The sequence below is a fragment of the Schistocerca gregaria genome, chromosome 4 (genome assembly GCF_023897955.1).
Source record: "Schistocerca gregaria isolate iqSchGreg1 chromosome 4, iqSchGreg1.2, whole genome shotgun sequence".
NCBI classification, from domain to species: domain Eukaryota; kingdom Metazoa; phylum Arthropoda; class Insecta; order Orthoptera; family Acrididae; genus Schistocerca; species Schistocerca gregaria.
This window is the reverse complement of record NC_064923.1, coordinates 362359790-362385262: the sequence shown is the minus strand read 5'-3', so window position 1 is coordinate 362385262 and position 25473 is coordinate 362359790. Positions and strand designations below refer to the sequence as shown.

At 41.3% G+C, this 25473-nt stretch overlaps 1 protein-coding gene across 1 annotated transcript; it reads left to right on the top strand.

The window, feature by feature from the left end:
- LOC126266853 (uncharacterized) lies at positions 1–24791 on the top strand. Its single transcript, XM_049971459.1, has 3 exons — positions 1–88; positions 10704–10922; positions 24197–24791. Exons 1-3 carry the CDS (start codon positions 58–60, stop codon positions 24289–24291), a joined length of 345 nt encoding a protein of 114 aa, XP_049827416.1. The 5' UTR covers positions 1–57; the 3' UTR covers positions 24292–24791.
- The last annotated feature ends 682 nt before the right edge of the window (positions 24792–25473 follow it).

Below are 25473 nucleotides of genomic sequence, written 5' to 3'. Positions count from 1 at the left end.
TCCCGCAAGCCATATAAACTGTGCTTCCAACTCTCCTGTCTAAAGTGTCTTATCGACATGAAGACCCTCACCTGTCTGCTGTTTCTTCGTAAGTTCTAATAATACATTCTCATTACCCTCCTATGTAACAGATTGCCTTTAGCAAACAGTGACGTAAAAGTAATGTCATTTTCAATGACTCCTTCACTTTTCTTTTCGTTGACTACCAAACATCCTGTCCGCAGCAAGTTCATCATAGTCGTTTTCCTCTATATTGAAAACTCCATACTTATCCGTCAGTAGCTGCAACCCCTGTCCTAGGACAGCTGACTTTGAGAATCTGAAGGGCGGTCAAAGATTACGTACCCCAACAAGCAGACCGTTACGCTAAACATTCTGCTCTGTTGCTGCTATACAGTAGCAATACTTCTCTCTGATGTTATGTCATATTCCTCCTAATATCTAAATTCAATATTTGCCTGGCAATGATAACAGTTACATTTGTTTAAATTCACCACAGTTAATAATTCGTGGTGTCATATATAATATGTTCAAAAAGTGTGTCGAATACTTTGAGAGGTGGTAGTACTCATCGAAACAAGAAAAGGGAGTCCAATAAACATGGTGCCGGAAATACATACTTTTTGCGATAAACACGTTTTTACAGGAGGTGTTCAACGTGACGTCCATTCATGCTTGTGCACCCCTCTGCCCTCCAGCGTAAGGAATGAATCACTCTTTGAAAGCCGGCCGGTGTAGCCGAGCGGTTCTAGGCGCTTCAGTCTGCAACCGCGCGACCGCTACGGTCGCAGATTCGAATCCTGCCTCGGGCATGGTTGTGGGTGATGTCCTTAGGTTAGTTACGTTTAAGTAGTTCTAAGTTCAAGGGGACTGATGACTTCATGCTAAGGTCCATAGTGCTCAAAGACATTTGAACCAAGCCACCCTTTGAAGTATATCCCAGTTGTTGTTGTACTTGCTGACGCCCACTGAAGATGCGACCCTGTAGTTCAAAATGGTTCAAATAGCTCTGAGCACTATGGGACTTAACTTCTGAGGTCATCAGTCCCCTAGAACTTAGAACTACTTAAACCTAACTAGCCTAAGGATATCACACACATGATGTCCGAGGCAAGATTCGAACCTTCGACGGTAGCGGTCGCGCGGTTCCAGACTGTAGCGATTAGAACCGCTCGGCCACTCCGGCCGGCGACCCTGTAGTGTCCGCACGTTGTTGATTGGCGTGGCGCAGACCAATTCTTTCAAGCATCTCCATAACCGAAAGTCTAACGGACTGAGGTCTGGGGAAAGAACAGGCGAAGGTGCGGGTCCCCCACTGACCAGTCCAGAGGCCCTGAAATGTCTGCGTCAGATATTCGCGCACGTTGTGACGAAAGTGTGCTAGTGCGCCATCAGGCGTGACAATGGCACAGCCTCTAGCAAGGTAGCCAATACATTAATGAGGAAGTCCAGATAGTGGGCCCCAGTTAACCTCTGTGGTAACACGTGTGGCCCTATCAGCAGGTACACCTGCCCATAAGTTGATTGAGAATCGGTGTTGATGCCCTCCTTCCTGAACTCCTTGAGGATTTTCATTTGCCCATACATGCTGGTTAAGGAAATTCACAATACCTTGCCTCATCGGTAATTAAAATCTTGTATGTGAACAGTGGGTCTGTGGCACAATTTTGTAGCGGCCATTGACAGAAACACCCTCTGCCTCGATGATTCTGCGGCCTTAGGGCCTGGACGAGTTGTCAATGATTTGGGTGCAGCAATTGTTCATGAAGTGCCCCCCCCCCCCATATAAGAGACTGAGACACGCCTTCTGCTGCTGGTAATCGTCGCAGCCTGGTCCGAGGGGTTTCTCCCACTGCACGTAGCACACGTTTCTCCGTGGCAGGTGTGCGGAATGTGCAGGGCATTCCACTAGTCAGTCTTCCGAGATGCAAGGTTACCTGCGTCCCTCAGACGCTGGGAAAGTCTGCCGAACAGCTTATCAGAGGGCACTCTGTGCTGTGGATATTTTTCAGCGTAGAGGGCACGGGCTCGCAGGCTACGTCCATTTGCTAAGCTACAGCTAAATGTCATATTCGCCATTTCACTTGAGTTGTCGAGTAGTAGGGTTTCACTGTTAACAAGTGGTGGAAGAGGGAAAATGTAAATGTACCACACCATTTGTACGTACAAATAGCGCAGTAACAGTAAACACATAAAGAGGTTAGTGTTTGGAAGAAGGTAAAACAGCATGATACGCATCCAGGGTTGACAGTATCGTACAATAAGGCACACAAACACGACAAAAACAAACGTAGCCTACAACACGACTCGAAACACACAACTGACTGTAGACCATCTAATGGTAGGTAGAGAACTGTAACACATCATCACGCATCTGATGGTGCGCCAACGCAACGACTGTGCTAATATCCACAAACAAGCGTCGCGCAGCCCATCCTATGAACACGTGTTTATCCCGGAAAGTATTCGTTTCCGGACACATGTTTATTCGACTTATTTTTCTTTTTTTGACGAGTGCTACCACCTTTTTTTTAACACCCTGTATATTCTCTTCCGATAATTTTTGTACAGTATTGCACTTGTTCAATGGTGTTCAACTGTAGATGGACAACACGTGAAGAAGGAACAGTGGTTGTATTAGCAGTCTAATACCCGGGAGTGCTACTATTATATATTACAGTTGTTTTTGTAATCACTACTTCGACTGGCATGGTGCCCCACCTCACCTTGAGCTAATGTTTTCATGTCATAAATGGCTCTGAGCACTATGGGACTGAACTACTGAGGTCATCAGTCCCCTAGAACTCAGAACAACTTAAACCTAACTAACCTTAGGACATCACACACATCCATGCCCGTGGCAGGCTTCGAACCTGCGACCGTATCAGTCGCGCGGTTCCAGACTGTATCGTCTAGAACCGCTCGGGCACCCCGGCCGGCTTTTCATGTCTACATCCTTCATATATTTTTTACATTTTCTTGTATTTGCTTTCAGTTACGGTTTCACTGCTGCTTCCCGTGTAATAGACGGCAAATCATCGAGTAAAACTGAAGTGATATCAGGTGTTCCCCAGGGAAGTGTACTGGGACCTCTGCTGTTCCTGATCTATATAAATGACCTGGGTGACAATCTGAGCAGTTCTCTTAGGTTGTTCGCAGATGATGCTGTAATTTACCGTCTAGTAAGGTCATCCGAAGACCAGTATCAGTTGCAAAGCGATTTAGAAAAAACTGCTGTATAGTGTGGCAGGTGGCAGTTGACGCTAAATAACGAAAAGTGTGAGGTGATCCACATGAGTGCCAAAAGAAATCCGTTGGAATTCGATTACTCGATAAATAGTACAATTCTCAAGGCTGTCAATTCAACTAACTACCTGGGTGTTAAAATTACGAACAACTTCAGTGGGAAAGACCACATAGATAATACTGTGGGGAAGGCGATCCAAAGGTTGCGTTTCATTGGTAGGACACTTAGAAGATGCAAGTCCACTAAAGAGACAGCTTACACTACACTCGTTCGTCCTTTGTTAGAATATTGCTGCGCGGTGTGGGATCCTTACCAGGTGGGATGGCGGAGGACATCGAAAGGGTGCAAAAAAGAGCAGCTCGTTTTGTATTATCACGTAATAGAGGAGAGATTGTGACAGATATGATACGCGAATTGGGATGGAAGTCATTACAGCAAAGACGTTTTTCGTCCCGCCGAGATTTACACTCCTGGAAATTGAAATAAGAACACCGTGAATTCATTGTCCCACGAAGGGGAAACTTTATTGACACATTCCTGGGGTCAGATACATCACATGATCACACTGACAGAACCGCAGGCACATAGACACAGGCAACAGAGCATGCACAATGTCGGCACTAGTACAGTGTATATCCACCTTTTGCAGCAATGCAGGCTTCTATTCTCCCATGGAGACGATCGTAGAGATGCTGGATGTAGTCCTGTGGAACGGATTGCCATGCCATTTTCACCTGGCGCCTCAGTTGGACCAGCGTTCGTGCTGGACGTGCAGACCACGTGAGACGACGCTTCAACCAGTCCCAAACATGCTCAATGGGGGACAGATCCGGAGATCTTGCTGGCCAGGGTAGTTGACATACACCTTCTAGAGCACGTTGGGTGGCACGGGATACATGCGGCCGTGCATTGTCCTGTTGGAACAGCAAGTTCCCTTGCCGGTCTAGGAATGGTAGAACGATGGGTTTGATGACGGTTTGGATGTACCGTGCACTATTCAGTGTCCCCTCGACGATAACCAGAGGTGTACGGCCAGTGTAGGAGATCGCTCCCCACACCATTATGCCGGGTGTTGGCCCTGTGTGCCTCGGTCGTATGCAGTCCTGATTGTGGCGCTCACCTGCACGGCGCCAAACACGCATACGACCATCATTGGCACCAAGGCAGAAGCGACTCTCATCGCTGAAGACGACACGTCTCCATTCGTCCCTCCATTCACGCCTGTCGCGACACCACTGGAGGCGGGCTGCACGATGTTGGGGCGTGAGCGGAAGACGGCCTAACGGTGTGCGGGACCGTAGCCCAGCTTCATGGAGACGGTTGCGAATGGTCCTCGCCGATACCCTAGGAGCAACAGTGTCCCTAATTTGCTGGGAAGTGGCGGTGCGGTCCCCTACGGCACTGCGTAGGATCCTACGGTCTTAGCGTGCATCCGTGCATCGCTGTGGTCCGGTTCCAGGTCAACGGGCACGTGCACCTTCCGCCGACCACTGACGACAACATCTATGTACTGTGGAGACCTCACGCCCCACGTGTTGAGCAATTCGGCGGTACGTCCACCCGGCCTCCCGCATGTCCACTATACGTCCTCTCTCAAAGTCCGTCAACTGCACATACGGTTCACGTGCACGCTGTCGCGGCATGCTACCAGTGTTAAAGACTGCGATGGAGCTCCGTATGCCACGGCAAACTGGCTGACACTGACGGCGGCGGAGCACAAATGCTGCGCAGCTAGCGCCATTCGACGGCCAACACCGCGGTTGCTGGTGTGTCCGCTGTGCCGTGCGTGTGATCATTGCTTATACAGCCCTCTCGCAGTGTCCGGAGCAAGTATGGTGGGTCTGACACACCGGTGTCAATGTGTTCTTTTTTCCATTTCCAGGAGTGTATTTACGAAATTTCAGTCATCAACTTTCTCTTCCGAATGCGAAAATATTTTGTAGAGCCCAACCTACATAGGTAGGAATGATCATCGAAATAAAATAAGATATATCAGAGCTCGAACAGAAAGGTTTAGGTGTTCGTTTTCCCCCCAGGCGCTGTTCGGGAGTGGAATGGTAGAGAGATAGTATGATTGTGGTTCGATGAACCCTCTGCCAATCATTTAAATGTGAATTGCAGTGTAGTCGTGTGGATGTAGATAGGCTATTAATTATTCCTAGATTATTAAGCACAGTCCTTGTAAGCTGCCCACTCTTACCATGAGGAATCTTCGTAGGGGATTTCTGCGGTCTGTTGTTCCTACTGCTGTTTGTTTTTGCTGTTACTGTAGTTGTAATATTCTTCAGCCCAGAGACTTGTTTGACACAGCTCTCCATGCTAGATACCTGCACAAGTTTCATTATCTCTGCTGCCTATAGCCATTTGAACCTTGTTACACTATTCAACCTTTGGTCCTGCTCTACAATGTTTACCTGGAGGCGTACCTCCGCTGCCAAATTAGCTGTTCTTTGATGCTGTGCAAGTATCCTGTCAGACTTTTCCTTCTTTTAGTGAAGTTGTACTGTAAACCACTTCTCCCCCTCACTCTTCAATACGTCTTCATAGGTTATTCGAATCTTGAGCATTCTTCTGTAGCGCCACTAGGCAAATGTTCTATTGTCTTGCCGCGCGGGATTAGCCAAACTGTCTGGGGCGCTGTAGTCATGGACTGTGCGGCTGGTCCCGGCGGAGGTTCGAGTCCTCCCTCGGGCGTAGGTGTGTGTGTTTGTCCTTAGGATAATTTAGGTTAAGTATTGTGTAAGTTTAGGGACTGATGACCTTAGCAGTTAAGCCCCATAAGATTTCACACACGTTTGAATTTTTCTTTCTATTGTCTTCTTGTTTTTACACTGTTTGTCGTCCAATTTTTTTCTTTCACGACTAAGTCCCTTACTTTATCCGTCCACTAAATTTCTGACTTCCTCCAGTAGCCGCTATGAACTTATTAAAAGTTAAAACTAAGGTTCCATCGGAGCTGTAAGACTTTTGCCAAGCATCAAAATCTAATAATATAAGTACATCTCCACAAGCCAGATTCGGCCTTCTAACTACGTCTAAATGAATGCTTGCAATTAACAACTAAGTGCTTGGCGGAGAGTTCGTCGAACTACCTTCAAGCTTTTTCTCTACCTTTATACGCTTCAATGGCCCGTGGGAAAAACGAGCACTTCAGTGCGAGCTCTGATTTTTCTTATTTTATTATCATGATAATTTCTCCATACGTGTGTGGGCGCTAATAAAATACTTTCGCAATCGGAGGAGAAAAACTTGATTCGAATTTCACGAGAAGCCTTTGTTTTATTGACTGCCACCCCCGTTCACGAACCTGTCCGTAGCATTCTCTCCTCTATTTCACCGTAATACAAAACGAGCTGTTCTTCTTTGAACTTTTCGATGTCCTCCGTCAGTCCCATCTGATGCGGATCCTACAATGCATAGCAATATTACAGAAGAAGGCGGAAAAGCGTGATGTAAACAGTTTCTATATTAAACCTGTTGCGTTCTGCCAATAAATCGCAGTCTTTGGTTCGCTTTCCTCACAACTTCACCGATGTGACCGTTACAGTTTAAGTCATCCATAACTGTAATTCCTAAGCCGTTCTTTGAATTTACAGCCCTTAGATTTGCGTGCTTTATCGTGTAACCGAAACTTAGCGAATTTCTTTTAGTACTCGTATGGATGACTTCCCGTTTTTAATTACTTAGCATCAATTAACAGTTTTGGCACCATGCATATATGTTGTCTAAATCATTTTGAAATGAGTTTGGTTATCCAATGACTTTACAAGACGGTGAATTATAGTGTCACCTGGAAATAATCTAAGAGGGCTTCTCAGATTGTCTCCTATGTCGTTTATGTAGCTCAGGAACAGAAGAGCGCCTACAATACTCCCTTGGGGAAAGCCAGATATTACTTCTGTTGTACTCGATGGCTTTCCGTCAGTTACTACGAACTGCGGCGTTTCTGACAGGTGCAATTTGCATGTGATATGTAGAAGCTGCTAAGTGCAGCATCAATGTGTATCAGCACGACCGAAACTGCTCAGACATGATTCTATCTATCGCTTGAGCCTTGTCCCGCAGTCACGCAGGGTCGGCCATCGTTAATCGGATTTGGCATGTTAATGTTTAAGGGGTGACCGGATGCCCTTCCTGCCGCCACCCCGTACCCCCTGGGACGGAATTAGTGTACCCCAACTGTCTGCATGGAATGTAATTCATGGAATAGTGCGAAAGTGTTCAGATGTCTGCGAGCCGTATAACTGAGGCGGAACAGGGGGACCAGCTCGGTATTCACCTAGTGGGATGTGGAAAACCGCCAAAAAACCACATCCAGGCTTGGCAGCACACCGGCCCTCGTCGTTAACCCGCCAGGCGGATTCGATCCGGGGCCGGCGCGCCTACCCGAGTCCAGGAAGCAGCGCGGTAGCGCTCTCGGCTACCCTGGCGGGTAAACTGCTCATACAAGGTTTTATCACTAAAATTTTAACTTTAGGCTGAAGGCTTACAGCCTTGGCGGAATAATGGTTTTAAACTCCCAAATTACTCCTATGTATTCTTCTCCGGTTCTGCCAGTGTTCTCATTTAACTTTCGTACAAAGCTTTCTTCCAGACGTATAGTTTCAGAAAAATGCTCCTCAGTACTCTGTAAGATACCGGACGATGTATGAAAGACGTTACCTGCTGCAACTGATTCCCTTGTTCCCTGTTACATCTGCATTCATTTCAATAAAGGATGCCAGCTGTTCTTTTACCGAAAAAAACTTTCGTGACTGCTTTTTATGTCTTCCTCTCTTTAGCCATGTTATGTGGTATAACTTATTAGATACTAAAATTCTTGCAATTGTTCTTTTGTATGTATTCTATTCTTGATGTTGGCAAGGCTCTGTTTTCCCTTTTCTACTGTTCAGCATGAGATGTAATTTTTTTAAACCAAAATCTTAGCTAACTCTCCTGAACATCAGACACTGAGGTTGCCTGACATGATGGTGTGTCAACGCAAACTGTCAAGCATGTCTGCAACGCATGGTATACTACTCACAGCCAAGAAACACAGCATAAGAACAGTGGTTGTAAAAAAACATCCTAACCGACAGGAACCGTCGACGAAGGTCAATTCTTATCGATGACAATGGATTTCAAACCCTACAAGAATTATTGCTATCAGTGAATTCAGTTCCACCTTACCCAGTATACGAGCCCACAATGGGACAAGAATTACGTGCTATTTTTACTTGGAGTTGGGCACTTCGTAAAACGATATTGTCACAGCAGCACACAGAGCTGCACGTCTTCAGTGGGACTAGCAAATAGAAACTGGGCATTAGCTGACTAACGTCTAGAGAATTTCTCTCTTTTCAAATGGTGCAATAAGTCCAGTGCACTGATGGCCTGACAGGGTGTTCAATTCCCTGTTGGTGAAAAGCCTAGTTCAGGCTGTAGGTGAGTCTGTGATGTATTGGGCATGCTTTTCCTACTATGACTTGGGCAAATGCACTAATGTTACAGTCAACATGTTTATATCAACATTCTAGGGAACCGAGTATTGGACTTTCTTCTGTATCTTCACTAGCTGAGTACCCGGCACTCTCCGGGCATGTTTTTATTCCAATCTGTTAGTTAATATCCTCTTCCCTCTTTCTCTGCCAATCACATGCACACCTTCCCTACTTCCATCTCCTCCATTCACCTCTCTTTGTCAATCTCCTCCTCCCCCTCTCTGTCCATCTGGTCCTCTCCCACTTTCTATTCATCTGCTCCTCCACCCCTCTCCGTCCATCTCTTCCTTCCGCAAATCTATCCTCTCCTCTTCCTCTCCATCATAATTTTATCATCCCCACCTCAATAGGAAGTTGGTGGTTCCTAAGCCCACATTATTTCTTTCCAGTTAGCTACCCCCAAAGTATTTCGTTCCAGATAGTTAGTAGTAAGTATACCAAGCTTGGTTGTAATCGATCCAGCAGCTTAAGAGGAAATTTTTAGCATCAGCTTTGCCAGGGTACGAACATATCACATATTTAGCAATTATTTTACATGTTTAACACATATTTCACCTGTATCCCTAGCGAATTTCACCCTGCAGTTTCGTTTTCACGCAGCTCAATGGCTATGGTGTGACATCTCCTAAATGATGTGTCGTACAGTGTACAATTTTGCAAGTATATTCAGTGATCTAGGCAGATACTGTCTGCAGAACGTGTTGGGAAAAGAATTAGTAGTAAAGAAGTAATAAATTAAAACGTCATGCATGATGCGGCAGTTTTTGTCTTATCCCAGTGTTTATGACGTCATATGTTCTCAACTGTGTCTCGTACGATGATATATTTTTGCAGGTACATTCAGCAGTAAATGCAAATACTGTCTGCAGAATGTAATACGAATGGAGTCATTAGTGAGGAAGTAATAAATTAAGACGTCACGCCTAATACGGCGGTTTTACTGCATGAACAGCGAAAGTGCAGCAAGCAATAAACTTTGTAGGGCGTGTCAGCTAGAATAAGTCTCGTTAAGGTTTGAAATTATGTTAAAGTCTGTTGCAAGTCACTAATTGATCTCATTCTCAAATATTGGATGAATATGGTCTCCTTATTTGCGCGTCATGAGCTATACTGTTTTGAGAAGTAGATGGTTCTTACTCCACAGTGGTTGTTTCCAGACAGAAAGTGATATGCATATCAAGTTTGGTTGCAATCGATCCAGTGATCTAGGAGTTGATGATACACCTACTTATATCATGCATGTACGCACTGTGAGTTTGTTATGGACATTTCCTGCATCCAAGACGACATCAGCAATGTTTACTGGACTGCATGTATACATTCCTGGTTTGACGAACACTCACTCAATCGCATTTCGATGGGCTGACTAAATTATCTGAACTTAGTCTCATAGAAAATGCTTTGGAATGTTTGGAACAAAGCATGAAATGTCAGCTTCCTCTTACTTCTGTCGTTCTATAGGATCTAATCGTCAATGAATGAATGGCTTCACCTGGGTAGGGCCTACCCTCGCCAAATCGTACTCATTATTGGGACTAGATGTAGTATTACACGGTTTAACTTCATTGTCTCCTGAGGGCTATGAAGTTTTTTTCACGGCACTCGATGTGGGAGCAGTTTCAAATAATAGTACTTTAGCAGTTATTTGAAATCTTCGAGCACTTAAACAAGAATGACTAGATCGTCCGTCAAACTTCATGTGGTTACCTGTTCATCTTAGAGCTTTGACATTAATGAAGGTGAAATCCTCGTCTAGTCATCTGGATTTACATACTGCTTCGTTGCTCAAATCACACAAGATGGCTGTCTGGATGAGTCTGTCCAGGGTCCGCGAGCCAATTCTGTCGTTCACCATATTGTAAATGAGTTGATGCACCATCCCTGGTACCATGCTGCCGATGAGATGTTAAAAGCACGTGAGATTGGACGGAACTAACAAGATAAAAGCCCAAAGCTTGGGGTTTTTGGTGCTGCAGTGGTGTCGGCACTGGCAGCCGCCGGCGACCCAGTGATTGAGCTCCACAAACCGGGGTTCCCCTGGCTGCCGGCGCCGCCCCCGCCAGGGCCGCCGTGCAGCGACCTGGCCTGCCCCAAGATCTGGAAACCCGTCTGCGGCTGCACCTGCGACGGCCTCTACTGCCGCACCTTCGGCAATATGTGCGAACTGCGCAGCTACAACTGCCGCAACACTCCTGGTAAGTTCACCTACCCCCTGTCCTCACTCTGTCTGTAAGATTCGTTTAATTGGGTTAAATTTTGTATGAACATATTTGTATGGAAAAGAAAAGCGAGAAGTCATTAGATGAAGATCAGTTTTTCATTCAGAAGGGTAAAGGCACTAGAGAAGCAGTTCTGACATAGTATTTGATACCAGAAGCAAGACTTAAGGAAACTCATTATACAAAGAACAAATTGTTAACACATACATAGTATGGCTTTAGAAAAGATAGACCCACAACTTCTACAGTTGCTGAATTTCTCTATTAAAGTGTACAACCTCCTAGACAAAGGTATGAAGACAGCAGTCATATTTTTAGGTCTTTCCAAAGCATTCGATTCAGTCAACCATGTGTTGCTCATTAAGAACTGAAGGCTTACAGCATGAAGGACTAATCTATGCACATACTTGACAGATCGTAAACAGTGTACTAAACTTTCACGTAAAATAGATAATAAGGTAATAGATTTCCAGTCTTCTAGAGGTACAGTGCAACGATCTTGCTGCAGTGGCTACATTGGTTCCTGTGAGCTCACTGAAGTTAAGCGCTGTTCAATGTAGCCGGCACTTGGATGGGTGACCATCCAGCCGCCATGCACTGTTGCAATTTTTTGGGGTGCACCCAGCTTCGTGATGCCAACTGAGGAGCTACTCGACCGAATAGTAGCGGCTTCGGTCAAGAATACCATCATAATGGACGGGAGAGCAGTGTGCTGACCCCACACCCCTCCTATCCGCATCCTCCTCTGAGGATGACTCGGTGGTCGGATGGTCCCGGTAGGCCACTCGTGCCCTGAAGGATCGAAGGCTTGGTCCCTTTCTATTCTTGGTTCATGTCAATGACATGGTACAACCCTTCAGCTCACTTGTAGTAACCTTTGCTGGTGACATCTCCTTCTTACTTTATCAAAAACACTTGGAGACATTACTCTCAACTGCAACTAAGGGTGTGACAGAAGTAACCAAATATTTACTACATCCCAATCTATATGTCGACATCAGTAAATCCAGCGACCAACATTAAAAACAACTAGTTCTCTTGAAGCTGAAATTAATAATATTTGTAGCATTACATCAGCAGAAACAGATAACATTAAACCTTTTGGTATCTACCCAGACAAAAATCTCCGTTGCATAAACCACATTACTTCTGCATATGAGAAAATCAGCAGCAGATTGTATCTGATAAGTCAACTGGCAAAAATACTCCCAACACTAGAAATTATTTACTGTGGAATAGTTTATCCATTTCTCAGTTATGGTACTGAACTGTGGGGTTGTGCAGCAGACCTGAATCTGAATAGAATATTAGTATTACAAAAAAGAACCACTAGGTTAATGCATAGACTAAAATCCACGGAGACCTGACGTGAAGCCTTTGTCCGACATAAATATATAGCAGTGTATTCCTTGTATTTGTATAAAATTATTATATTTTTTCCTCAATAGGATTTATGATAGCCTCAAATTTGGTATGGAATCTGATAGGGATTCCATCAGGTCCTGGAGCTTTACTCTATTTTAACAATTTCAGTTATTTCTCAACATCAATGATACTAGTATGTATTTTGATCATCTTTTCAGTGGTCAAAGGATTAAACTGGGGCTATTCTCCTGGGTTTTCCTTCATAAAGGAACATTTGATAATGGAGTTAAGCATTTCAGCTTTTGCTTTGCTGCCTTTAATTTCACTTCCTGTTTCATTCACTAGGGACTGTGTACTAACTTTGGTGCTACTAACAGCCTTTAAATGTATTCTAAAAGACTTTAATGTTGGTTATGTTGTGTCACCTGTCATAACATCTTGTCTACAGCTCAAGGATGCTATGAATTCCTTTGACGAAAAGTTTCCTGACCCTCACTTTTGCCCACCTACAACTAAAAGCAAATTTGTCCAATAACTCTTTGCTGGTTGAAAATTCTGTTATGGAACAATTTGATAAATTGGTCCACCAGCATGTGTTTAGGTTTTTGAAAATTTTAAGGCCTGCAAAATAAAAGACAGAAATCTTTATGTTTGTTTCAAGCAGTGGCATCTTTTCATATGGTATTAAAAAAACTGAGCTCTGATTAAGTTTATCTGCCTAAATTCATTACATGTTAAAGGCATAGAGGACACTCACAATGTTTCAGATTTTGTTAGTGACATTTCAAGTTTTTAACTACCTGATGTACTGATTTCACCACCCTCTGCATTACCAGAGCTGTAAGCTAGGTGCTGGTACCAAATTCCACCTGCTTTGACCCATTGACTGCATTAATGAGTTTTCCCTATAACACAGGCAGTATTCACTCAACACAAGCACTTGACAGATATTTGACTCTATCTTGACAGATTGTATTTCCCTGTTGATCATTACAGAATGAGGATTACTTTAATAAGTACATGGGAATCATTTTATAAGGCAGAGCCTATGGTAGCACCTCCTGTTTTTCAAGGTATTTGGTCATGATAAATGAAAATTAATGCTTAGATGGGGGACTGTAATAAAGTTTTAATTACCAATTCCAGAGTTGTGTAATTAATTTTTTTGTCTGCAAGATACGTGCCTACAGTCCAGGTATCATTAAAATCCCTTCATTGTACCGGAGCATGCTGCTAAAGGAACTCAAACAAAATGGCACAGCCTAGTGATGAAGTGAAAAGTAATTTTTGTTTAGCTCGTCTAAACGTGTACTATGGCACTGTAGCATGGAAATATCAGTAACAGGATTGCATGCATGCAGCTACACACAAACAAAAAATTAACTACACAACTTCTGAGGTTACAATTAAAACTTCATGAGTATCACTTGTAGGTACTTATAGTTTACTAGTAAAAAATAATGAAGTCCTGAATTTCATATACTTTTAGCCCACATATTGAAAGATGGGTTGCATTTGAAGGCAAAAAGTATTTTACTGTACTCAACTGTATTAAGGTAAATGAAACCAGAGAGATATTTGAAAAGGATTTAAAGTTAATGGAATAGAAACCAAAACTTTAAGAACTGCTAATGATGTTCTTATTCTGTCAGAGAAGCAAAACCAACATGAATGATTGATTGAACAGAATAGGGAGTGTTTTGGAAAGAAGTTATCAGATAAACATGAATAAAAATAAAACAATGAGTCTGTATTTCTTGCTTTCTACAGTTTACAACTTTAAATTGCAAAGTGGCAAGTTCATATAGTGGATGCGCTACCCCAGATGGTAACTCTGAGGAGAAATTCATCATTACATTTTCTGTTGCATTGGGACCTAGGACTGTGGAGAGCCCAAACATTTACAATGAAGTGGGGGTACTGGCCCACTTTGGCACTTAAACATGTTTCAGGAGGAACTGAACAGTTTCTACAGGAGTAACACATGAAAATTTAAGCAGTGCAGGAACAAGATTCTTAAAAGCATTACAGAATTTATGAAACCAACAATAAGATAATGGAAAACATATCAATGTTTGGAATAATGTTTTATCTAAACAAAAAATCAGATAGTAGAATGTCCCTGTTAACAATAAAGTGCAAGAATAAAAGTGATATCTTTACTAATTGCCAGTCACCTACAAATTAAGACAAGATAAGGAATTTAAAGATAATTAATGAATTTTGGGATCTGAAATCTCCAAAATACTAAAAAGCAGTGTTGAAATGCTTGTCAGCTACTCCAATGCAAAAATTGAGGAGAGAAAGAAACTTAAAAATATTGTAGACAAATATCCAGTTAACTTAGAAGCAAACAGAAATGGAGAGAAATTGATCAGTATATGGGAAATTTTCCAATTAAAACCGATGTCCACACATTTTTCTAAACTTCCAAGAAAGGCTAAACCTTGGGCATCACCACACACACACACACACACACACACACACACACACACACACACACACACACACACAAATCCAGCAGAAAAAAATTAGAGAAAAAATTTTGGAAATTTCACCACGAATAATACTAGAAATGTTTACGAACTTTGAAACACATTGTTAAAGGGTAGCAAGCATGATGTATTTGTTTCATAAATGAAAATCACAAAGTAAGGTTAAATAATTTTTAAAAAAATGTGATACATTAGAAAAATTTTTGGCCAGCTATTAAACTATCCAGTCTCACCAGTTAAGTTAGAGCTTCCAACAACAACATAAAATCCCACAAAACAGAGATAGAAATTTATAAAGCCATCAAAACCCCCCAAAACAATGAAGTATTACAGCAGAATTACTTAAATGGCGAGAAAATAAAGTTAAAAGCTTCCTACACTTGCTTTTGAGAATGCTTGAAAAGCAGAAAAGAGTCCAGAAGAGTGGAAAATAGTATTAACTCACCACTATATAAAAAGGGAGACAAACAAAATGTTAAAAGTTGCAGAGTAGTGTCACTTTTTCCAGTAGATCACAAAGCTTTATCAAAAATTATCATGAATAGAAGTGAGGAAACTTTAGACAAACAACTCGGAGAGTAGTGATGTGGTTTATGGAAAGTTAAGATCCTGCACAAATAGACTTTTAGTTCAAAATTAACAATTCACCACAGAATGTCAACCAGCTATCCTACACCAGCATCATTTATTGATTTCAAGAAAGCATCAGATTTATTAGTCAGAGACACAATAAATAAAATATCGTAGCTAGAGAATTCAGCAAACATAACTCATGAAAGCCTGACAAATACAGTATCTTAAGTTAAACTTAGGGGAGAAGTCTCAACCATTTGAAATAAAACACATGTTAGACAAGGTGACAGATTATCATTTTTGCTACATTTTAGAAAAAATTGTAAGAATCTAGAATTTGGAGCTAAAAAAGCACCAAAATGAGTCCATAATTCAGGGAAGAAAATAACTGGAATTAAGGAAAACTATGTTGCTCTTGCAGATGATTTTTCAGTACTTCCAGAAAATCTAATAGAGGTAGCTGCAAAAATAAATGTTCTGAAAAAAAAATTGTGAACAGAACTGCTCCCAAAATTATGGCTGAATATACAAAATTTATGACAATATAAAAAAAAAATTACACCAAAATATATAGAAACACAAATATGTAAAATAGAGTGATTTAGAAAATTTAGATATATTTAGAAATTGATAGATTTAGAAATATTAGCAGTATATGTAAGAGTTAATAAAATGGAAAGAGCATATAGTCTAAACTTTTAAAACACTGTTCATCTGATGGCAGGTGTAGCTGAGCATTAAGCTATGTCTATATTTTAAAATCAATGTGCCTGGAGTTTTATGCATTTCAAAACATTTATGATGTTTGAACTTTAAAATAATTTGCAGGGTGCTGCATTTTAACAAAAATTTTCTATGTTTTCAGAAAAGAGAACATTATACAATTCAGTTGCTTGGTCAAACGCCAGAAAAGCATGCTAATAATTGACCTTTATGTGGTGTTCACAGTGAGTTAGTATTACTCAACCACGATATTATTGCACTGGGCCTTTATCCAGAACACATGGTAGTGTTACAGTAAACAAGTACAGAGGTGAGAAGGAAAACTCGTTGCACTGTCAATGCTTTCAGGTCAGTTGTGCATATACTGTCAGCCCCAATTAACAAAGACTCACAGTAAGCTAACTGAAGCACTCTCACTCCCAGGCACAATAATATTGTGGTCAACTAAAATAAAATGTGACATATGTATCAAGTAGCCCAGTTTCAGGTATTCTAGTATTATTGGGAAGTGTGGCCCCATTCTGTCACATTACCGTTTGACAAAAATATGTGTAACAAGAATTGCATACCTACAAGGACAATATTAAAATACTATGAAAAAAAAAGCTGCTACTCACCATAGCGTGGAGATGCTGAGTTGTAGATAGGTGCAACTAAAAGACTATCACAATATAAGCTTTTGGCCAACAAGGCCTTTGTTGAAAATAGGTGCAACAGCAGCAATGAATCATGGGTGAGACAACTGGGTGGAGGTAAGGAGGAGGCTGAGGTGGAGAGGCGGAGGGATAGCAGGGTAGGGGTGAGGGGACAGTGAAGTGCTGCTGGGGAGCACACAGGGATGAGGTGGAAAGAGGGTAGGGCAGCTAGGTACCCTCAGAAGGTTAGACGGACTGGGGAAATGGGGGTCAGGTTGCAGAAAAGAAGAGAAGTAAGACTGGATGCATTGGTGGAATGAAGGCAGTATAGAGCTTTAATGGGAACAGGGAAGGGGCTGGATGGGTGAAAAAAATGACTAATGAAAGTTGAGGCCAGGAGGGTTACAGGAACATAGGATGTGTTGCAATTGCACAATTCAGAAAGGCTGGTGTTGATGGGAATGATCCATATGGCACAAACTGTGAAGCAGTCAGTGAAATGAAGGATGTCATGTTGGGCAGCATGCTCAGCAGCAGGGTGGTCCACTTATTTCTTGGGAAGCATGAGAAGGACAATGGACAGAACATTTCTCATTTCAGGACACAATGAGAGGTTGTCGAAATGCTGACAGAGAATTCAGTTGTTTCTCCAGTCCTGGGTGGTATTGAGATACGATGGGAATTCTCCTCTGTGGCTGGACAGTGAGACTTCAAGAGGTTGGTGGGAGACTGGAAGGATAAAGCACAGGATATTTGTTTTTGTAGAAGGTTGGGAGGATAATGATGGTCTGTGAAGGCCTCTGTGAGGCCCTCAGTATATTTCGAGAAGGACCACTCAACACCGTAGATGCAGTGGTCTTGGGTGGCCAGGCTATATGGAAGGGACTTCTTGGTATGGAACAGGTGGCACCTGTCATAGTGTGTTGTAGGTTTGATATGAATACAGGTACTAATGTAGCCATCTTTGAGGTGGAGGTCAACATATGGGAAACTGGTTTGATGGGTTGAGTAGGACCAGGTGAAGCAAAATGAGGGAGAAGTTGAGATTCTGGAGGAATGTGGACAGGGTGTCCTCGCCCATGATCTAGATCACAAAGATGTCATCAAGAATCTGAGCCAGGTCAGGAGTTTAGGATTCTAGGTATTAAAGAAGGATTCCTCTAGATTGCCTGAGAATAGATAGGCTTAGGATGGTACCATGCAGTTGCCCATAACCGTATGCCAGATTTGTCTGTAGGAGAACTATTTATGGGTGAGGATATAGTTGGTCATGGTTATAGGGAAGGAGATTGTTGGTTTGGAATCCGTTGAACATGGGAAAGGTAGTGTTCAACAGTGGTAAGGCCATGGGCATTTTTCTTACCCATCCAGCCCCTTCCCATTCCTGCACTGCACAGCCCTCATTCCACCACCACATCCTGTCTTTCACTTCTCTCCTTTTCTGCAACCCTCTGTCCCCTCCCCCCCCCCCCACCCCCTCCCCCTGCCCTCTCTCTAACCTCCAGACTACACACAGCTGCCCTACCCTTTCTATGCCTTCTCCTTCTGTGCTCCACAGCAGCATTTCACTGTCCCCCTTCTCTATGTGCTATCACCCCTTCTCCCTGCCTCAGTCTCTTCCTTACTCCCACACAGTTGCCACTCCCATCATGCACCTCTGCTGTTGTTTGCAGTGTGACTTCAGCTGCCAGAGGCTGCACTTATGTGTGTGTGTGGACTATTTTCAACAAAGGCCTTGTTGGCTGAAAGCTTATGTTGTGACAGTCTTTTTGTTGTGTTTATCTGTGATTCAGCATCTCTGCTGTATGGTGAATAGCATTTTATCTTTTCATAATCTTATATCATTCCTTCGTGTATTTTTCATTGTTTGATTTGACTTCAAAACACTATATCACATCGGTAAGACCAGAATGTTTATATGCATGACAGTGATTCACGTATGGTTGTAAAATGAGGAAGAATGAGGAGATATACAAATATATAGAGAAAAATCAAAAGTAATGGCAAAGCAACAATCAGTTTCTTTGGACACATCTACCAAATAAAAAAGAACAGCAAATGAAACAGTATTTCAGTATTCATGGAAAAAACAGAAATCAATAGTAGTATGGGTGACAGAAATGAGAAAAGAACTAGAAAGAAAAAAACATCAGACAAATGGAACTAACAAAAATAAGCACTTTTAAGGAGAAAATACTACATTTACAAATAAATAATTAAAAAAGAACAGAAGAAAAGAACAGAAACATGGGGAGGATGTGGAGTACTGGAAGAATAGGAAATAACAAAGAAAGAATACAAAGTAAAGTTGTTGTTTGATCCCAGTTTGTCAGTACAAGGATAAAAAACAATACTTTGGGGTATAATTAAATTAAGTCCTCTGGTGATACAGGGTGATGATTATTGAACTGTATGAAGAACAATTGTCATAACTTCTGAACAGTTTGCTTTAGGGCTATCAAACTGTACAGTTTTCTGTGGGACATGATGAGAATTTGTATGTGCATTTGCAGGCACCTTCTTGTTGTTGGCCATTTTCATGTGAATGGGATCATCAATAAGCATGTTAGGGGGACTGATAATCCACATATCATGATTGAGAAGTCTCTTCACTCTCAGTGGGTGACTGTGTGGTGTGTAATATCCAGTCAGGGAATAATTGATGCTATATTACTTGGTTGCACGGTGACTACTAAATGGTATGTGAAGGTTTTGGAACATGGTTTCATCCCCACAGTCCAAAGTGATCCTGATTTTAACAAGATGTGGTTCATGCAAGACAGAGCTCGACCCTATTATGTGTTTGATGTCTTGAAGGAGCACTCTAGGTACCATATTCTGCTTCTGGGGTTCCCATGGCATGGGCTTCGATTGGTTGCCATATTCTCTGGATCTGAACATATGCTACTCCTTTTTGTGGGCTATATTAAAGACAAGGCTTACAGCAATAACCCCAAAACCACTGCTGAGCTTAAAACAGCCATTCAGGAGGTCATCAACAGCATCAATGTTCTGACACTTCAGTGGGTCATACAAAATTTCACTATTCGTCTGTGCCATATAATTGCCAATGATGGCAGGCAAATCGAACATTTAATAACATAATTTTGAATATCAGTAGTGATATTTACATATTGAATAAAGTATGTTCATACTGTAGTCTGTAATTAATTTACATTTTTTTTCTTTTTTTTTCATTGTTGTTGTTGTTGCGGTCTGCAGTCCTGAGACTGGTTTGATGCAGCTCTCCATGCTGTGCTATCCTGTGCAAGCTTCTTCATCTCCCAGTACCTACTGCAACCTACATCCTTCGAAAGCTGCTTGGTGTATTCATCTCTTGGTCTCCCTCTACAATTTTTACCCTCCACGCTGCCCTCCAATAGTAAATTGGTGATCCCTTGATGCCTCAGAACATGTCCTACCAACCGGTCCCGTCTTCTTGCCAAGTTGTGCCACAAACTTCTCTTTTTCCCTCAATCCTGTTCAACACCTCCTCATTAGTTATATGATCTACTCATCTAATCTTCAGCATTCTTCTGTAGCACCACATTTTGAAAGCTTCTATTCTCTTCTTGTCTGAATTATTTATCGTCCATGTTTCACTTCCATACATGGCTACACTCCATACAAATACTTTCAGAAATGACTTCCTGACACTTAAATCTATACTCAATGTTAACAAATTTCTCTTCTTCAGAAACGCTTTCCTTGCCATAGCCAGCTTACATTTTATATCCACTCTACTTCGACCATCATCAGTTATTTTGCTCCCAAAATAGCAAAATTCCTTTACTACTTTAAGTGTCTCATTTCCTAATTTAATTCCCTCAGCATCACCCGACTTAATTCAATTACATTCCATTATTGCCGTTTTGCTGTTGTTTATGTTCATCTTATATCCTCCTTTCAAGACACTATCCATTCCATTCAACTCCTTTTCCAAGTCCTTTGCTGTCTCTGACAGAATCCAATGGCATCAGCGAACCTCATAGTTTTTATTTCTTCCCCATGGATTGTAATACCTACTCCAAATATTTCTTTTCTTTCCTTCACTGCCTGCTCAATATACAGATTGAATAACATTGGGGAGAGGCTACAACCCTGTCTCACTCCATTCCCAATCAATGCTTCCCTTTCATGCCCCTAACTCTTATAACTGCCGTTTGGTTTCTATACAAATTGTAAATAGCCTTTCGCTCCCTATGTTTTACCCCTGCCAACTTCAGAATTTGAAAGAGAGTATTCCAGTCAACATTGTCGAAAGCTTTCTCTAAGTATACAAATGCTAGAACTGTAGGTTTGCCTTTCCTTAATCTAGCTTCAGTATTGCCTCATGTGTTCCAATATTTCTACGGTATCCAAACTGATCTTCCGGAAGGTCAGCTTCTACCAGTTTTTCCACTTGTCTGTAAGGAATTCGCATTAGTATTTTGCAGCCATGACTTATTAAACTGATAGTTTGGTAATTTTCACATCTGTCAACACCTGCTTTCTTTTGCATTGGAAATACTAAATTCTTCTTGAAGTCTGAGGGTATTTCGCCTGTCTCATACATCTTGCTCACCAGATGGTAGAGTTTTGTCAGGACTGGCTCTCCCAAGGCCGTCAGTAGTTCTAATGGGATGTTGTCTACTCCTGGGGCCTTGTTTCGACTCAGATCTTTCAGTGCTCTGTCAAACTCTACACGCGTACCATATCTCCCATTTCATCTTCATCTACATCTTCTTCCATTTGCATAATATTGTCCTCAAGTACATTGCCCTTGTATAGACCCTCTATATACTCCTTCCACCTTTCTGCTTTCCCTTCTTTGCTTAGAACTGGGTTTCCATCTGAGCTCTTAATATTCATACAAGTGGTTCTCTTTTCTCCAAAGGTCTCTTTAATTTTCCTGTAGGCAGTATCAATCTTACCCCTAGTGAGATAAGCCTCTAAATCCTTACCTTTATCCTCTAGCAATCCGTTCTTAGCCATTTTGCACTTCCAGTTGCTCTCGTTTTTGAGACGTTTGTATTCCTTTTTGCCTGCTTCATTTACTGCATTTTTATATTTTCTCCTTTCATCAATTAAATTCAATATTTCTTCTGTTACCCAAGGATTTCTACTAGCCCTCGTCTCTTTACCTACTTGATGCTCTGCTGCCTTCACTACCTCATCCCTCAAAGCTACCCATTCTTCTTCTACTGTATTTCTTTCCCCCATTCCTGTCATTTATTCCCTTATGCTCTCTCTGAAACTCTGTAGAACCTCTGGTTTACTCAGTTTCTCCAGATCGCATCTTCTTAAGTTCCCACCTTTTTGCAGTTTCTTCAGTTTTAATGTCAATTCATAACCAATAGATTGTGGTCAGAGTCCTCATCTGCCCCTGGAAATGTCTTACAATTTAAAACCTAGTTTCTAAATCTCTGTCTTACCATTATATAATCTATCTGAAATCTGTCAGTATCTCCAGGCTTCTTCCATGTATACAACCTTCTTTTATGATTCTTGAACCCAGTGTTAGCTATGATTAAGTTGTGCTCTGTGCAAAATTCTACCAGGCAGCTTCCTCTTTCATTTCTTAGCCCCAATCCATATTCACCTACTACGTTTCCTTCTCTTCCTTTTCCTACTACCGAATTCAAGTCACCCATGACTATTAAGTTTTCGTATCCCTTCAGTATCTGAATAATTTCTTTTATCTCATCATACATTTCATCAATTTCTTCATCATCTGCAGAGCTAGTTGGCATATTGTACTACTGTAGTAGGCATGGGCTTCGTGTCTATATTGGCCACAATAATGTGTTCACTATGCTGTTTGTAGTAGCTTACCCGCATTCATAATTTTTTATTCATTATTAAACCTACTCGTGCATTACCCCTATTTGACTTTGTATTTATAACCCTGTATTCACCTGACCAAAAGTCTTGTTCCTCCTGCCACCGAACTTCACTAATTCCCACTATATCTAACTTTAACATATCCATTTCCATTTTTAAATTTTCTAATCTACCTGCCTGTTTAAGGGATCTGACATTCCACGCTCCGATCCATAGAACGCCAGTTTTCTTTCTCCTGAAAACGATGTCCTCTTGAGTAGTCCCTGCTCGGAGATCCGAAAGGGGGATTTTTTTTCATATTTTTCAATAATTGTCACCCTGTTAGTGAGTAAGATAGGAAGTGAGATGCTGATATTAGTCGATAAGTCCTGGTACATAGGCCCTAAATAACTGATGAGGGCAAGATATAAAATGTAGATTGGTGTATTACCATAGCTAGAAAAGAGACATATGTTGAAGAGGGAAGATTATAGTTAAATTTTCCAAGGATATAAAAGTTATTAGAGATGGGGCACCAGTTCAGATTGGAGAAGGAAATTAGCCCTGTCATTTTCAAAGGTATGATCCTAGAATTTGCCTTACATTATGTATGGGAAACTAAGGAAAACCTTAATCCAGATGGCTGGGCAGGGATTTGAACTACTGTCCTAGATCATGCTAGTCCAGTGTCTTCACACTAAGCCACTGTCCGTGGTATGAGTGGAAGCCTTGTCTGAATGAATGTGTCTGGACTGTGGGCTTACATGGTTGTTAACTGTGTGATGGACAACACAAACAAGGAGGAAAAAGGCAATTTTGAAATGTGGAGCTGCAGAAGAGTGGTGGTAGATCAGATAACTAAAGAAGTCATACTGAGTGTGACCAAGCACAGAAGGGATATGTTAGTAGGTCATGTCACAAGACATTAAGGATACATTTCTTTAGTAATGTAAAGAAGTGTGGGGTGTGAACATTGTAGAAAGACACCATAGCTTGAATATTGTAAGGCAGTTCAAATGGATGTCGGGTGAAGTCATTACGCAGAGACGAAGAAGCTCCCACAAGAAATATTATTGTGGAGGACCAGAAGACCGTAACTCCAATATATTAAAAACTATAACAGTAAAATTATATTGAAAACTAAGAACATTGAACATACGAGTATCTGGGTTATAGGAAATAGCTATGATTTCTAGCAATAACATATGCGCTTTATATTATTATCTACTGAGGTGCACAATGGCAAGGCATTGGACACACTTTGTGAGGAAGACAGTTCAAATCTCTCTACGGCCATCAAGGTTTAGGCTTTCCAGAGGTTACCTTAATATCGATGGGTAGATGCTGGATTGGGATCTTTACAAAGATTACAACTGATTTGTACTGTCATCCTTATCTGTTCTAACATTATATTCCATTTCTGTTCCTTATTAATTGTTTGCAGAATGAAATTATTGTTATTGACAATTTTGAGAAATACTGGTAAATATAGAAGAGAATCATCTGATATAAATTTAAATTAGTGTTATGGAGTTTGCTCATGCTGTTGTTCACTAATTGTTTAAATGAATATTCATGCTCTTTTAATGGCAAACATTGAAAGTGCTGTACTGCAATGAGGTTGTGTTACTACTGCGGTATTCATGTTGTGTTTCAGATTACAACTTTATCTGGAATGGAACATGTGACCAATGCCCACAAACACCAGTACCACTACCAGTTAAGGGACCAGAATCACATGAAAAAGAATAGGAAATAGCACACAGGAGGCTGCACCACAGTTGCTGTCTTGTCTCTTTGTATAAAAGAATGTGCATCTGTCAAAGAATGATTCTGTTGTAAATGTGTAACTTACTTATGTATACTGCATACTGTTTACATAAAATGAATATTACATGAACATGCACTTCGGTAGTGTTCCTATAAATTGATAGCAAGGTATATGATGGCATGAAGCAGTGTACATGTACTGAAAAAGCTACTTTTAGCCACAAAATGCTGTCCTGTGACTTAAGGAGGAATTTGTATATGCATACTACTCTGAAGCACTGCAATCACTGTTGGTTTGGTAGGCTAGTTGATAGCAGCCTAAGCAAGAATAATGTTCTTATACATGAAACTCATTCCATCTGTAGACCCCAGTATTCAGATGATAATGATTAAAAATTTGTAATAAATTAATTTTGCAGTTCTGTATTTTGTCCTTCAGATCCAAAATAATGGACATGAAATAAATTCCACAGTGCATTAAATTGCTGTCTTTTTACTTTCTTCCTTTTAATAATTCTGATAAGAAACAGAGAAAACTAGTTCATACAATGTAGGCTTTCATGGCCGGTATTGTCTTCACTTAAAATTTTTGGGCTGATTGGCCGTGGTTGAAATATAAAACTCTCCCCTAATGTTTTATCTCCGACTGTAGGAGACATCATCGGAGATACAGTGGTGAACTGCAAAGAGAACTCAACCTGGAAGTTTTAAGTGAAGAGAAAACTAGATTGCTACTGTTTTACACAAAAATAGAAAATATTTTAATATGTCATTTGGGTGCCAAGCGAAGTAGAATGTTATTTAGCAGACCTCTTTTTTTTATGTCATATGCCAGTGAAATGGAACGTAACATCTCCGAAATACAGTTAAGATGTTTTGCACAGAACACTGCAGGCTGCTTAATTTAAAACTGATGTATTTGCACTTAATCTTTCACTAAGTATATTACTTAATTCCAAAAAGAAAATCATCTGTGGATTATGAGAAGTTTCCATGAACGAATTATTTTTATTGCTATTTTTGCTTTGCTATTTGTTATATTCTTTCTATCAGTAGGCAGATATAAGGGTTTTATGACAGCTAAATTACTTCCTTTTGACATGAAGGTAGCAAAATACATCAAAAATCCGTTTACTGTCTCTACTGTATGTCAGAAAGTTACTG

Bases quoted from the DNA above. Each gene is read 5' to 3' on its own strand.
- LOC126266853 (XM_049971459.1), top strand. From the start codon at position 58: ATGAAGACCCTCACCTGTCTGCTGTTTCTTC. The intron at 89-10,703 runs GTAAGTTCTAAT...TTGGTGCTGCAG, and splicing joins CACCTGTCTGCTGTTTCTTC to TGGTGTCGGCACTGGCAGCC. The intron at 10,923-24,196 runs GTAAGTTCACCT...GTTGTGTTTCAG, and splicing joins CAACTGCCGCAACACTCCTG to ATTACAACTTTATCTGGAAT.